Source organism: Chelonoidis abingdonii, chromosome 2 (assembly GCF_003597395.2).
Source record: "Chelonoidis abingdonii isolate Lonesome George chromosome 2, CheloAbing_2.0, whole genome shotgun sequence".
NCBI classification, from domain to species: Eukaryota; Metazoa; Chordata; order Testudines; family Testudinidae; genus Chelonoidis; species Chelonoidis abingdonii.
Window position 1 is genome coordinate 36,492,742 of NC_133770.1, and position 12,675 is coordinate 36,505,416.

A 12,675-nucleotide genomic window follows, 5' to 3' on the forward strand; every position below is an offset into this window, starting at 1 on the left:
AATTCCTCTGGACAATATTTTCACTGAAACCAGTACATTTCTGTGAAACATTTCAGCTACAGTCCTATGACATTTTTGGACAGAAGAAAAATGTCAAAGATTTTTCAACCAGTTTGATTTATTTTACATCTGCCACAGAAGATGGCAGTATATGGGGTATGTTACTTTCTCACAACGATGATATCTAGAGATACAGAGATACAGAGATTTTAAAACTAGGATTCCTACAGTGAGTCATTGAAATGCATGTTTAGACAGCTAAAAATGGCCTGATTTCCAAAGGCGCAGAGCGTCAACAGCTCTCAGCAACCTCACCAGGCGTTCCAGGTGCCCAGCCTTTTTTTCAGATCAAAGGAGGGGAGAATTAGGCCCTAGCTCATTAGCTTTCATTAGAGGACCAAGTAAGTTATCATCTGTGGAAAATGACACTGTACACGGATGGATGCATTCAAGTTGGCACACTTTATAATCCAGTCCCTAGAGCAATACAGTACTTACATCCACGTGCATCCAGATTTTGTATTTCTTGCAGATGTCCGCAATAGCTAGGAGTGGATCAAATGCACCATACACTGTAGTTCCTGCAGTGGCACTAACTAGGAAAGGAACAAATCCCTACACAAAGAAGAGAAATATTCCTCACTGAGTATTCGTCAGACATAGAACCCACCTGAATCTGCAGTAGCTCTATTTTCTTACAAATAGTCAGGCCATAGTGTAAGTAAAACTTTAATTGCAATAGCCACTGTGCTAATCCGGAATGAATACACAAGTGTCTCCAGGTTACAAACCTGCTTTATGTTGCCAGGCAAAGAAAGCTGCCATTTGGAAATCAAGAGCTTCTTCATGATACTTTTGCTTTTTTTTTTTTTTTTTTTTGGTTGCTTTTCTCATTTTAGATATTCAGAATATTACAATTTCTGCCTTTAGGTGGCAGCCAAGGCCAATGCTGTGCCATTTATGTAAATAAAGATACATTAGATGTAAAAGCTTCTGAATGAACATTTCCACACTTACCTGTTTGTTTGAAGTAAAACATGGATACACTGTTATGACATGTAGGACAAATTGAACTATCTTTATGCATCATTGAACAATACATCTTTTTGGCAAATTTGAAGTAGCCTATATTATGCTTTATATTGATGTTGCATTCAGCACGTGCTAGATTCTGTGCATCATGTAGGAAAGCACATTCCCTACCCCAAGAGTCTATGTTGTAAGGTCCTGATCCTGCAAAGGTTTATGCTTACTTTCCACTTTTAGCACATGAGCAGTTCCCCCAAAACCATTGGAACTACTCAAAATGTGTAAAGTTAAGCAAGTGCCTAAGACTTTGCAAGATTGGGGACTAAAATTTATATATGAAAATTATATAAAAAATACAGGTTTCTTAACATGTAATGAGCAACTGATATTTATTAAAAGGCCTGAACTTCCCCCCTTCAAAATAGGATATATGCTTAGTAGGTTTTTGGTTGAATGTTTTGTTTTTTGGTTTAGTTTCCCCTTCCCCCTTGGTTTATCTTAGGCAAAGCGAGTTTTTACAAAGACCAGTTTTTCTTGTGAACTATGAACTCTGTGTTTTTTAAATTATTATTGTACAGCAACTGTTGCTATAGCCACCATATTAAAATAAGTTATATATTATTATATCATATTTAAGCTTTAAAAAGGGCCTTTTAAAAGGACACACATATAAACTGTACCTTGGAGAATATATTTAGTTCTTTGAATTAACTCTTCTTGCTTTTGTGACTTTGATACGATTTTTAGTTTATTAAAAAAAAAATTCAATCCCCAAAGTCTTTTCATTTAGAGCTAACATTCAGCTAGTGATTGTATCACAGACTGAGGAGGTCTAAATCAGGAGAAGATTATACTATATAGCACAGAAGGAAGACAAATGCCTTGGAAAGGCCATGAAACATCTTTAAACACATCTTTTATTCAGCACTTCTAACCTTCCTCATTATACTGTTGTGTTTCAGATAAGTAAATCATGGTATCATTCCATGTTGTCCCGCAAGGGAACATAACACAGAATAGCTCAAATCACCTCTTAAAAAACACCAATCAAATTGACCAAAATGCCACTTGTCTCCTATGCATGGAAGTGGAAAATCCTCCACCATTTCTGAAGGTTCCTGGTAATAGACTTACTTTTTGTTTGGCTTCCATAATTCTTCTTTCAAGGTCGGATGGGATCATTTTCCCTCTGCAGAAAGGATAATGTCATATTAAGCTTCCAGTTTTGAAATTAGCCCCTTTCTATTCACTTTTCCACTTAAATAATCTCAGATAGGGATGAAATCGACCCCTCTGCACTGTTTACACTCTCAAAGTAGGCACTTCAATGGTGCCTAGTCCTTGACCTGGCCTTCAGCACAACGCTGAATTTCACTGTTAGCTAGTCAGCTGGCACCAATGTGGTAATAATAGTGGGGAAAAGTCACCTCCATGCCGGTGGTGGTTCAGGACCATGCTGAAGACCCACTTAGTGCTATATTAAAAGGCAAATCCTGACCCATAGCTCTTCAGTGTCCCTCTGTAGCCCCACTGAGAAGATCCTGAATGTCCTGCAGGGGATTCCCAACTCTGTGGCTGCTATTGGTTGCTGTGTGGCAACCCAACCAGGCCCTCTGTTCAAGCAATGGAGTCTGTGACTCCATCTCACAAGGGCTTTGAGGATCATTTCCAGGTAGGGTGACCAGATAGCAAATGTGAAAAATCGGGATGAGGGTGGGGGGTAATAGGACCCTATATAAGAAAAAGACCCAAAAATCAGGACTGACCCTATAAAATCAGGACATCTGGTCACCCTATTTCCAGGGGGCTCTGCATTAGCATAGAGAATCCTTGAATCAACTGTATGACCTGAAACCATGAGATCAGCCGACTGCTCCAAAATTAAACTGTTGGGAAGGGAGAAGAAAGTCTTCTGCCTGCTAAGAGCAGCTGGGTCCCTTCCCATTACTTCTCCAAACCCACAGGAGAATATAGACTTTTATTTGCAATGGAGAACAAAACAAAGCAGGCCAAATTCATCCTCGGTGTAACTCTAGTGGAGTGACACTACGGATGAATTTGCCTCCGAGTGACTGCTCCATAGCTTGATCTGGTTACCTTCCTACCAGCTTTGAGAGGGGCATGAAAAGAAGCAGCTGGTCTGGGCTAAAAGAAAATACATCTTCAAACCCTTCAAATTTAGTGTACATTGTATTTGCAGTAGATTTAGTAGAAGCCATTCACCTGAGATTCAGGATCAGTGGCATAAGCCCCTCAGGCCAATCTGGAAAGTCTTGTAAATTCATTAGGCTCATGATGAAAACACTATTCATGTTTACATATTAAAATCTGGGGGTTTGGTTGTTTTAGCTGAGATTCGGACTATCCATGGAGAGAAAGAATCTATAAAATCATCAGCATTATGCTAGTCCTTTTTAAAAATTTGGTAAGTTCTTCATTAACTTTGATTAATCACTGGGACCTTACAAAAACAGGCCCACTTCAAGAACCTTTTCAGTCTTTAAAAGAGGTGGCAAAAAAATTCATTGAAAGAAATGGCTTGTCAAAAATAAATATTTTCATGGAAAAAATTTAATGAAATTGTTCTATCTTTTTGTCTAAAAATAAAAATTAACTTTTGGTTTTTAACCAAACCCAGAATATTTTACCAAAAATAATTTTAGAAAACCAAAAATTTGCTAGGGTTTGGTTTCATTTACACCAGAAAAATTCAGGGGAATAAAAAAATGAAAATGTCTTAATTTTCAGCAAAAAAAATTGTTTGGTATTTTTGATCACTTCTAGTGCTTAATTATGCAGAACAAAGTCAAGAGTTTGACCCAGAAAGAGGTTTTTGGTAAAGATAGGCTTTGCTTTGGCAAAAGATCATGATATTTTGGTTTGCAAATGAAAAAAGCTGGACTCAGCCCTGGTTTTGTTTTGCAATACCAAGCCAGTACAGAATATTCTACCCCAGGGGTTCTCAAACTTCATTGCACCACGACCCCCCTTCTGACAACAAAAATTATGACATGACCCCAGGAGGCAGGACCGAAACCTGAGCCTGCCTGATTCCTGCCACCCTGGGGGGAAACGGGGTGCAAAGCCAAAGCCCCACTGCCTCAAGGGAGGAGGACAAAGCTGAAGCCTGTAATCTCAGCCCCACTGCCCAAGGATGAAGCCCTCGGGCTTTGGCTTCGGCCCCTGATCCCAGCAGGTCTAAGCTATTCCTAGTGATCACATTAAAATGGGATCACAACCCCACTTTGGGGTCCTGACCCACAGTATGAGGACCGCTGTTCTACCCATGCCAAAATTCCCCTGCTTATTTGTTATGGTGTCAGACAAAAATAATATTTTCCTCTTCCTTTTAAAATTGCTATTAGGACTATAAGGGGAATAAAATAAGAAGAAACTAAAACCCAGACTTGGAATTCCTGCTCTAAATACAGTATAATAGCATGCTGTTTACCAGCCTTCAGCACTGTCAAAATACACGTTGAGGTGCACAGTTAAGGAGACCTCAGTACTGTCAAAATTCATATAAGCTACTGATTAGCTAGTCCCCAGGAGACCCAAACACACACACGACTGTACAATAAAATCATCTGCAAGCATTGTCAAAATTCACATAGGAACAAGTAGTAAATCAGCCCCCAATATAGCCAAAATATATGGTGGAGCATGCAAAAAAGTCCCCAGCAAGGCAAAATACAGCAGGTGCCCAGCAAGACAACCTATGGCATTGCCAACCTACATATAAGAACATGGAGGAAACCAGATGCTATCACTACCAATCCACATAAATGGGCAGTAGGAGCATATGGAAGACCAGGGCCCAGCATTAGCAAAAATGCATTTTTGCTTTGTTTGGGTGGGCTGATTGCCTGCATAATCTTGTAGATTAAAAAAAAGTGTAAACCAGCTCCAATACAACAAGAAAACAGGCAAATTCTACTGGGTGTTGCTCAGGATGGGGTCTGGTGGGCTCAGGCTAGATAAGCATCCAAAAGCTCAGATGGACCCACAGCCCATACAATCCAAACTCTTCCTTCAAAAGAGCCACAGGACCATCCCATAATTCCTGCCTAGTGTATTTTGGGAGAAGGCCTGGTGGCCTGCTATGTTCCTTTGGCATCTTCTGGAAATGGATGAGAAACATGCAGTAACTCTGCCATTTTCTTTAGGAAGAACAGTTTAAAGCATTGTTCTCACTGAATTACAATTACATTAAATTACATTGAATCTGCACAGAATTCATACAAGAAGGACTAGATTCTGAACCCAGTTACATGAATCCGCTCCATAGTGTCTAGAAAAAGCAAACGTGTCATTATGAAGTGCTGGTGCATCAGGTGTTTTTTGCTCATTGTTCACACAGTCTTTAATTCTTCTGCAAAGAGTTCTCAATTTTAAGATTAGGGAGATGAAATTATGAATCAATAGCCAGTGATTACTATTCTAAATTGCTTAAATGGTTTTCTTTTGATGAGAGGAGCAGAACATTTTGATTTACTCTGGCCCTCCATTTAATCTGGATCTGTAAACTAATCAGCAGATTATAACAATGATATTCAATATCTCCTAATGAAAGGCAATTTTTATGGAAAGACTCTCTGTAGATCTGGTGAGAAATTTTCCACTAAAGTTTTTTCTTTCCAACTAGAAAATGCAAGTTCCACAAGAACAGAAATTTCCGTGATTTTGATTTTGATTTTTGTCAGAATTTCAGTTGTCTGCCAGGAATTTGGTTTGCTGAACTGAATCAAAATGTTGTGTTTGGGCCCACTTGATATTAATCTGTGTCCACCTGAGGTGGTGTATTGTCTCATAGGAGCTGAAGTTTGAGAGCCTCATGTCCTCATTCTCCTCCTTGGGCTCAGTGCCCTGGCAGGACAACAGCTCCCATCATACACCACAGTTGTGTCCTATGGCTTTTCTGCCATGGTGCTTTATGAGAAATGTGGTCCAGCCAGGGAACCTACCTCATAAATGAAAATGGGGGCATGAGAGCCACCGAATTACAACTCCTATGAGTTACTGATGGATATAGTTCCATGCTGAACTGAGTTGAAATAAGACATTTCAGCTCAGTTGGACAAACCAAAATGAAATATTTCTATTTGAGGATACAGAAATATTTAATTGTGAACAAACCAAGGTATTTCACTATTTCTGAATCAGAATTTTAAGGGTCTTTCCAGTCCATGAAAAACAAATGTTAAAATATTTCCCATGGAATGAAAATTCTAGTTTTTAACCAGTTCTAGCTATCAGTTGTTGTAGAAGCTGTGATCAAAGGGCCAGTAGAAGTATAAGAGGCCTACTATAATCAAACATTGGTCCCACCTCCTGACCTGCCAGGCGCTGCCCACTTGTCACCCTAAGACCCACCCCCCTGGGGTATTACTTCTGAGAGCAAGATGGACACATGACTGGCTCCAGTCATGATTGATGATTGATTTGATTGATGGTAGGCCCCTTATACTACTGCCAGTTCCTCAGTTGGTATAATTGGTTTAAATCTACTGAAGTTAGAGCTATGCTGATTTACACCAGCAGATGATCTGGCCCTACATGCTTTCTCTGTGTTCAGCCATTGCTTGTCCCCTCTCTTAGTGTGGCATTGTAAGGAGGTGTATATGGAATTTGTACTTACCTTTCATCACATCTAATCAGAATCACACTATCTGTGCCAATCCCCAAGGCTGCAGCTCCCTTCTTCACAGAAAAGTGACTCTGAAAAAGCATATTTATTGTTTTGTATTATTTCTTTTTTTTATCTAATTCAATGCAAAAAAAACCCCTGCACTCTTGAAGTGTCCTTGAAAAACTAACCCCATAGGAGCAATCATTTTATTCAAGTAGTTTTTTTAGAAACGCATCTCTGTAACTTGAAATTTCACATCAGTACTCTCTCACTATTTAGAGCAAAATTAATACTTCTAAACTGATTTTACTCAAAATATTAAGAACAATATTGTAGCTAATTTCAGAGACAAATTCTGCCCTGGGTGCAAGCTCACAACTTGCAGTGAAATCAATGAGAGTTGCCTCTGTGCATTCATCACTGAATTTGACTTACTGTATTTAGTCCCTTGGCTAAATGGAAGGTCAGTTCATTTAATATGTAGCATCCCAAATAAAGTGCTTCTGTTACGTGACCATTGACCAGATAATATCATAAGCCCAAAGAAAGACCTATAACTGAGGATAGGCAAAGATATGGGGGCTCATTCTGATTTCATGCCAGTGTAAATTCGTTGTAACTGCACTGGAGTAAACTGAGTTACAGTAGTATAAGATCAAAATCAGGAATATTATTCTCACTGCATAGGATAAAAGTGGAAGTTATAAGTTAGGAAAATAGTTCAATCTAATTTTCCTCAGGAGTCAGGACTTGACTCCTGAATAAATGTTTATTTGTAATTTGGGATTACAATTTAAGGAATTCAATCACATTTACTATAATCATAGTGTGATATTGTATTAAACTGTACATCCGAGAAACTGGCTTTGATTAACCTAAAACTGATTAATGAGTCTGTCTGAAGCCTTACAGGTTTAACTGCAGATCACTAAACTTTTCAAAAAGGAGTAAATACAACTTTCCTAGTGGAAATCCTCCACTGAATTCATGATTAGAAGAATTAGTTATGAATCTGTTTGCCACTTGATGTACATTAACACTTGAATATTGATGGAAGTGATGTGCATATATATAACATCATGTACTCATAAGTCCCTAACCCTGCCTGATCAAGCAGAGGGAACATATTTGTATAGTGTACAGCAGCATTAGTGTAGGACAAAGCATAGAAACAAGGTAAATAAGATACACTAGACTTTATCATGAAGTCATAGATGCTAGAGAAGGAAAAGACACTAGGGCATGTAGTCCATTCCTCCTGCCCTCACAGGATTTCGTGAGTCCAGGGACAGACTACAGAAGAGAATTAATCACTAGCATTGCACAAAGCAATTGTTTGACCTCAGTTGTAATGTATACAGTAGAGTGCCATACAGGAGGATTTGAATACATTGGGAAAACAGAGAGGTGATGAGTAAATTGTTTACTATGATGCCCTATTCAAAGCACTTAAGCACACATACATGCTTAAGTGTTTTGACAAACTGAGGTCTAAATTGACTTAATTTAGAGGAGACAGAGGCAGAAAGGAACCCAGAGGTAATAGTGAGCAATGCCATGCAAGCAAGACTGCAGTGCCTGGCTGCAGCAATAAGTGGGGTGTTAGAACATAAGTGAGGGAAGAAATAACTCTGCCACTATGTAAAATTATTTAACGTCATTTCTCCAATTACAGCAGGAGCAGAAGTGACTATACATAAAGTTGCACAATGGTTTCCATTTTAAAGTCTTGTTTTTCAGTCACTCAGAACTTTACCATTTCAGTTGAAGTTTTTTGTGCTTAGTTTCTGACCAAAGGTAATTTTTTGTGAAAAAAGATTTTGAGCAACAAGAAGGTTTGAGCACAAGCGTTGTGCCCTTTCTGAGAGCAAGTTAAAAAAAAATCTTGAGACTTTTAACATCTTCAGTAACAAACAGCTGGGGATAGAGACTTGAAATCTGCTCTCATTTAGGAGAAATGCCTTTTCTGGAGAAAAGAAGTTTTGATTTGTCCAAGTTATGAATCTTTGAAGATTACATGTTGGGCATGTACAATATATGTGGCAGGGCTTTTATTTTGCTAAGCTTGTGAGGTGGAAATTGGGGATTCACCCTCTGCATGTATGTGGGACTAACAGGTGGGTAAAGACAAAAATAAAGAAAACGTGCTCAGGGCATAACATTTTCCATTTTGAAAAATAAATTGTTTTCTTTCTTAGGGCTGACCTGTGCATCCTAAGCATTCTCTTAACATAGCTATTTATGGAATAATGTATGTGTATGTTACATTAGGTGATAGTAAACTAATGAAAAAGTGCTGATTTTACGAAATAATTGATTTTTTGAAACCCTTAATTTTTTTCTCAAAGTTACATGAATAATGATATCAGTAGTGTCTTATCAGAGTCATAGAACTGGCAGGATTACAACATGGATTTTCTCTTGTAGGATAAACAATTTGTTTTCCTTCACTTATAAGACTCATGGAATCAACAGTCTTTTATTAATTAGCTTGTTCTCTCTCTTTTGTCAAGTGTAAGGAATTGACTCATTGGATTATACCACTGGGTAGAAAGAGGGCTTGCCTTTTCTGAAGACAATTCTAAGCAGAACAGAGATGAGTTTATTGCAAATATCTGTGAAGGATTTAATGAAAAAGATGCTGATAATACTATGAATTGCACTCAAAATGCAATTCTGCAGACCATCATAGTTCGGCATAGCAAAATCACTTTTGAACCAACAAGTACTGAAGTTATAGATGGAGTATGAAAGCAGTTCTCTAGGATGCCTTGTGGCCTGGTGCCTCAACACATCAGCGCCACTCTTTGGTCCGACTCAGCATTGCACAGATTCTGCTCAGATGGGGAGGGCAGTCAGCCTGCCCTTCTTGCCTCAATCTCTATAGTCATATTCCTGGGGCAGGGATGTTAATTTCTGTCCCACTGGAATGTACAGACTCCCCCTATGTTTGGCAGGGATTAGCTGGTCCTCTAGGAACCTGGAACCCCCTTTGGCTCTTACATCTCTGTTAAGAGGTAGGTAGGGGAACCCAGGCCCATCCAGTCCACTTGGTTCCAGCTCAGGGCCCTTAACCCAGGCAGGCAGGATCAGTTCTTATCAATTATCCTGCTATATTCTGAGTTCCTTCCTACCTTCTTCGGTTCTGTAGGCTTCTGCAGCCTGTGGCTCAGGTCATCCCTTCTTTGGGTTGTTGTCACTCTGGGGCAGTGTCTCACCAGTTTGCTGGCAGAACCTCCTTTCCCTGGACTGCTGGCTCCTCTGGCAGCTGCCCCCCTCCTCTGCTTCTCAGCTCTTTTATTCTCCGAGCTGCGGTGAGGCTGCCAAAAAGAACTAGCTGGCAGTTCCTGCATTAATTCCTGGGTTGCCAGTACACCTAGGGTTTATATAGCTCATGGCAGGCCTATATTCCTAATGATGTAATAATATATCTTGGATGAAACTTCCCCCATGGTATGTGACTGCAATATACCAGCACTGCACACTGGTCAGCTATGCCAAAATCACCTATTAAGTTTTCCAGCCCTGTAATCTGTGCTCTAGGTCCCCAGTTCAGCAAACCATCCCTATTCAACAAACCACTTAAGTATGTTCTTAAAGTTAAGCACCTGTATAACTCCTATTGACTTTAATGGGACTGAAGTACATGCTTGAAGTTTAGCACATGCTTAAGTGGTCTGATGAATAGGGATGGATTTAAGCATGTGCTTACAAGTTGGCTGAATTGGGGCCCAGGAACCAAGTCTGTAAATGCTGACTTCAGTGGGAGTTGAAGGTGCTCAGTACCTCCCAAAGGCACTCAGCATCTTCCAGGATCGGCCCTTAAGTGTTCTAAGAATAGATGTTTGCTTGTAATGCAACTCTACACACTGCCATGGTCTGGCTTGTCAAAACCGCAGCTGAACTGAGTTACGCAAGTCATGCGTGTTCTTTCCCACAGTTCTGTCATCTCTTTCGTGAGAGGGTAAATGGTGTTCAATCCAGTAAACACACCACAGTTCTGCTCAGCATTGGACCCCTCTCTGTCACAATTCTGTACTCTTTTTCATGCAGTCCTCAATGTGCATGTTAAGAAACACACCCGAATATTCTTCGCTAGGTCAGTAAAGGGTGAGCTTATTCGTGCAGATTCATGGATCCACTTTTGATTTAGGGCTGGACTGTGGGTGCTTCAGGCACAGCTTCACAAGAGTGGATCAACAAGCTGCTTTCCATCCCTTGTGCAATTGCACAAGTGCACCTATCGCAGGTTCGCAGCAGCCCCTTGGAAGCAGGAAGGAGGTCATGCCCTGGCTGACCAGAGGAAGCAGTTTCCTCCTTCTGCCCATGTGGCAGAAGCAGCACCGGGAAGGGTTGTTTTTACTGAAGCAGTCTCCCCAGCACCTCTCTTGAGGCAATGCGGTCATGTGCACTCCAGCCTTAGAGCCCTGTGATAATGCAGCTGGGAATCCACTAGGAGGCTATTGACACAATGAACCTTAGCACAAAATCCTGAGCACAGGAAGATTCTGTTGATCTTTACACAGATTAGAGAGGAACTGTAAGGGTGTCAAAATACTGGTAGTTCATTAACAGTTCCTAAAGCCAGCAATTACATTACCAATTTAAGAAAATCATTGATTTCATCCATCCAGTTATATACCTACATATACGTTACATGTGTGTTATATGAAAAGACACCTATATGTTATATAGTATAATATATCAGTTATATAGGAAAGGGTTAAAGAACTGAAGAAGTGGCATTACATGTAATTCATTGGCTTTAAAGTCAATGGCATTACAGAAAGGATGATTTTGGCTCATTGTTCTACACTGGGTAAAATGGAATTGCTCCCGTAACTCTTCTATCTAGTAGAAAATAAAATTTTTTGGAATGCCATAAAAGAGGGAACATTGACTTGTGTGGATTACCACTAGGAAGAAAATTAAGCTCATATGCTCAAAATCAACTGCTGGAATATAGCCAAGCCTAGCTGTCCCTTTTTCAAAGCATTGGTAGGCCTACAGCCCTGGTGAAACTGAACCTAGAAAAGTGCATGCAGCTCTGGGCATCTCACTTGTCTGAAAGTTGCTTACAAATTGAAGGGATTTCAGAGATAAGGAACAAAAGTGCGTTAAGGATAAACAGTGTGTGAGGGGGAATCAGGCTAGAGGCTTATACACAAAAATGCAATTGCAATTAAACTTCCAAATCCTCATTTGTATTTGCAGTTGCTCAGTTTGTATATACAAATATAAGCGCACAATTACTGTTTCATTCTTGTTCGTCTGCTAGAGTTTGAAAGAACTGTTTTGGATGCTCTAATTATAAGTGATGGGATGAAACTGAGCAAAGAGAAAGCTAGTCAGAGTATAAGGAAAACTTTCCTAACAATGAAGACTACTGATCTACAGACTAATCTCCTCAGGGAAGAGGTGGAAGCTTGGTCACTTGGGTAAATTAAAACTAAACTGCTCAAAGCACTCAAGAATATAGTGGACAGATTGGGTTGGGGAAACAGTCCTGCTTTGACAGAGGGGTGAACAAGATAACCAAAAGGTTAAACATATTTAGTTGGCAGGGGCAAAGCCCGGTTGGTGAGAAATTAAGTCTCATTATGTTAGCATTGAGTTAGCGTGTTGCTGGGTTCTGTGTGACCATGAAGGGAAGAGGGAGTGAGCCCCAAACCCTATCCATGCGGCAATGGAGAAGCTATCCAGATCTTGGGTTCTGTCATGGGTGGGGGAGAGCAGGGTTGAATGCCTGATACACCCCTCTGAAAAAATATGGGTTAGGAAGGTGGTGAAGAGAGAGTGGAAGTAGGCACAGCCATGCTTCCACCTCCCCATACCCCTAGGCAGTGGAGCTGGCTGGACATGAGGTGAGGGAGTGTGCTGTATTCGGTAATGGGCTGACAAAGCACACTGCTCACTTTGGCGCGACACCCCATTAACAGGAAGAAAAGCCCTGCCTTCCAGAAAGTGTCATGGAAGGCAACAAAGATAACCCCAGGCCTGAAGAACTGAGGTTAAAA

The 12,675-nt window shown here is 40.2% G+C and overlaps 1 protein-coding gene across 4 annotated transcripts in view; it reads right to left on the reverse strand.

The window, feature by feature from the left end:
• The window catches only part of GAD2 (glutamate decarboxylase 2), a 57,612-nt gene that overhangs the window by 20,027 nt on the left and 24,910 nt on the right, over positions 1 to 12,675 (reverse strand). For all 4 annotated transcript variants that reach the window (XM_032786228.2, XM_032786229.2, XM_075062279.1 and 1 more), the window contains 3 exons: positions 6,668 to 6,747; positions 2,164 to 2,218; positions 499 to 615 (listed from right to left, as the gene is read on the reverse strand). In XM_032786228.2, coding sequence (XP_032642119.1) covers positions 499 to 615; positions 2,164 to 2,218; positions 6,668 to 6,747 — 252 coding nt within the window. The remainder of the gene's footprint in view (positions 1 to 498; positions 616 to 2,163; positions 2,219 to 6,667; positions 6,748 to 12,675) is intronic.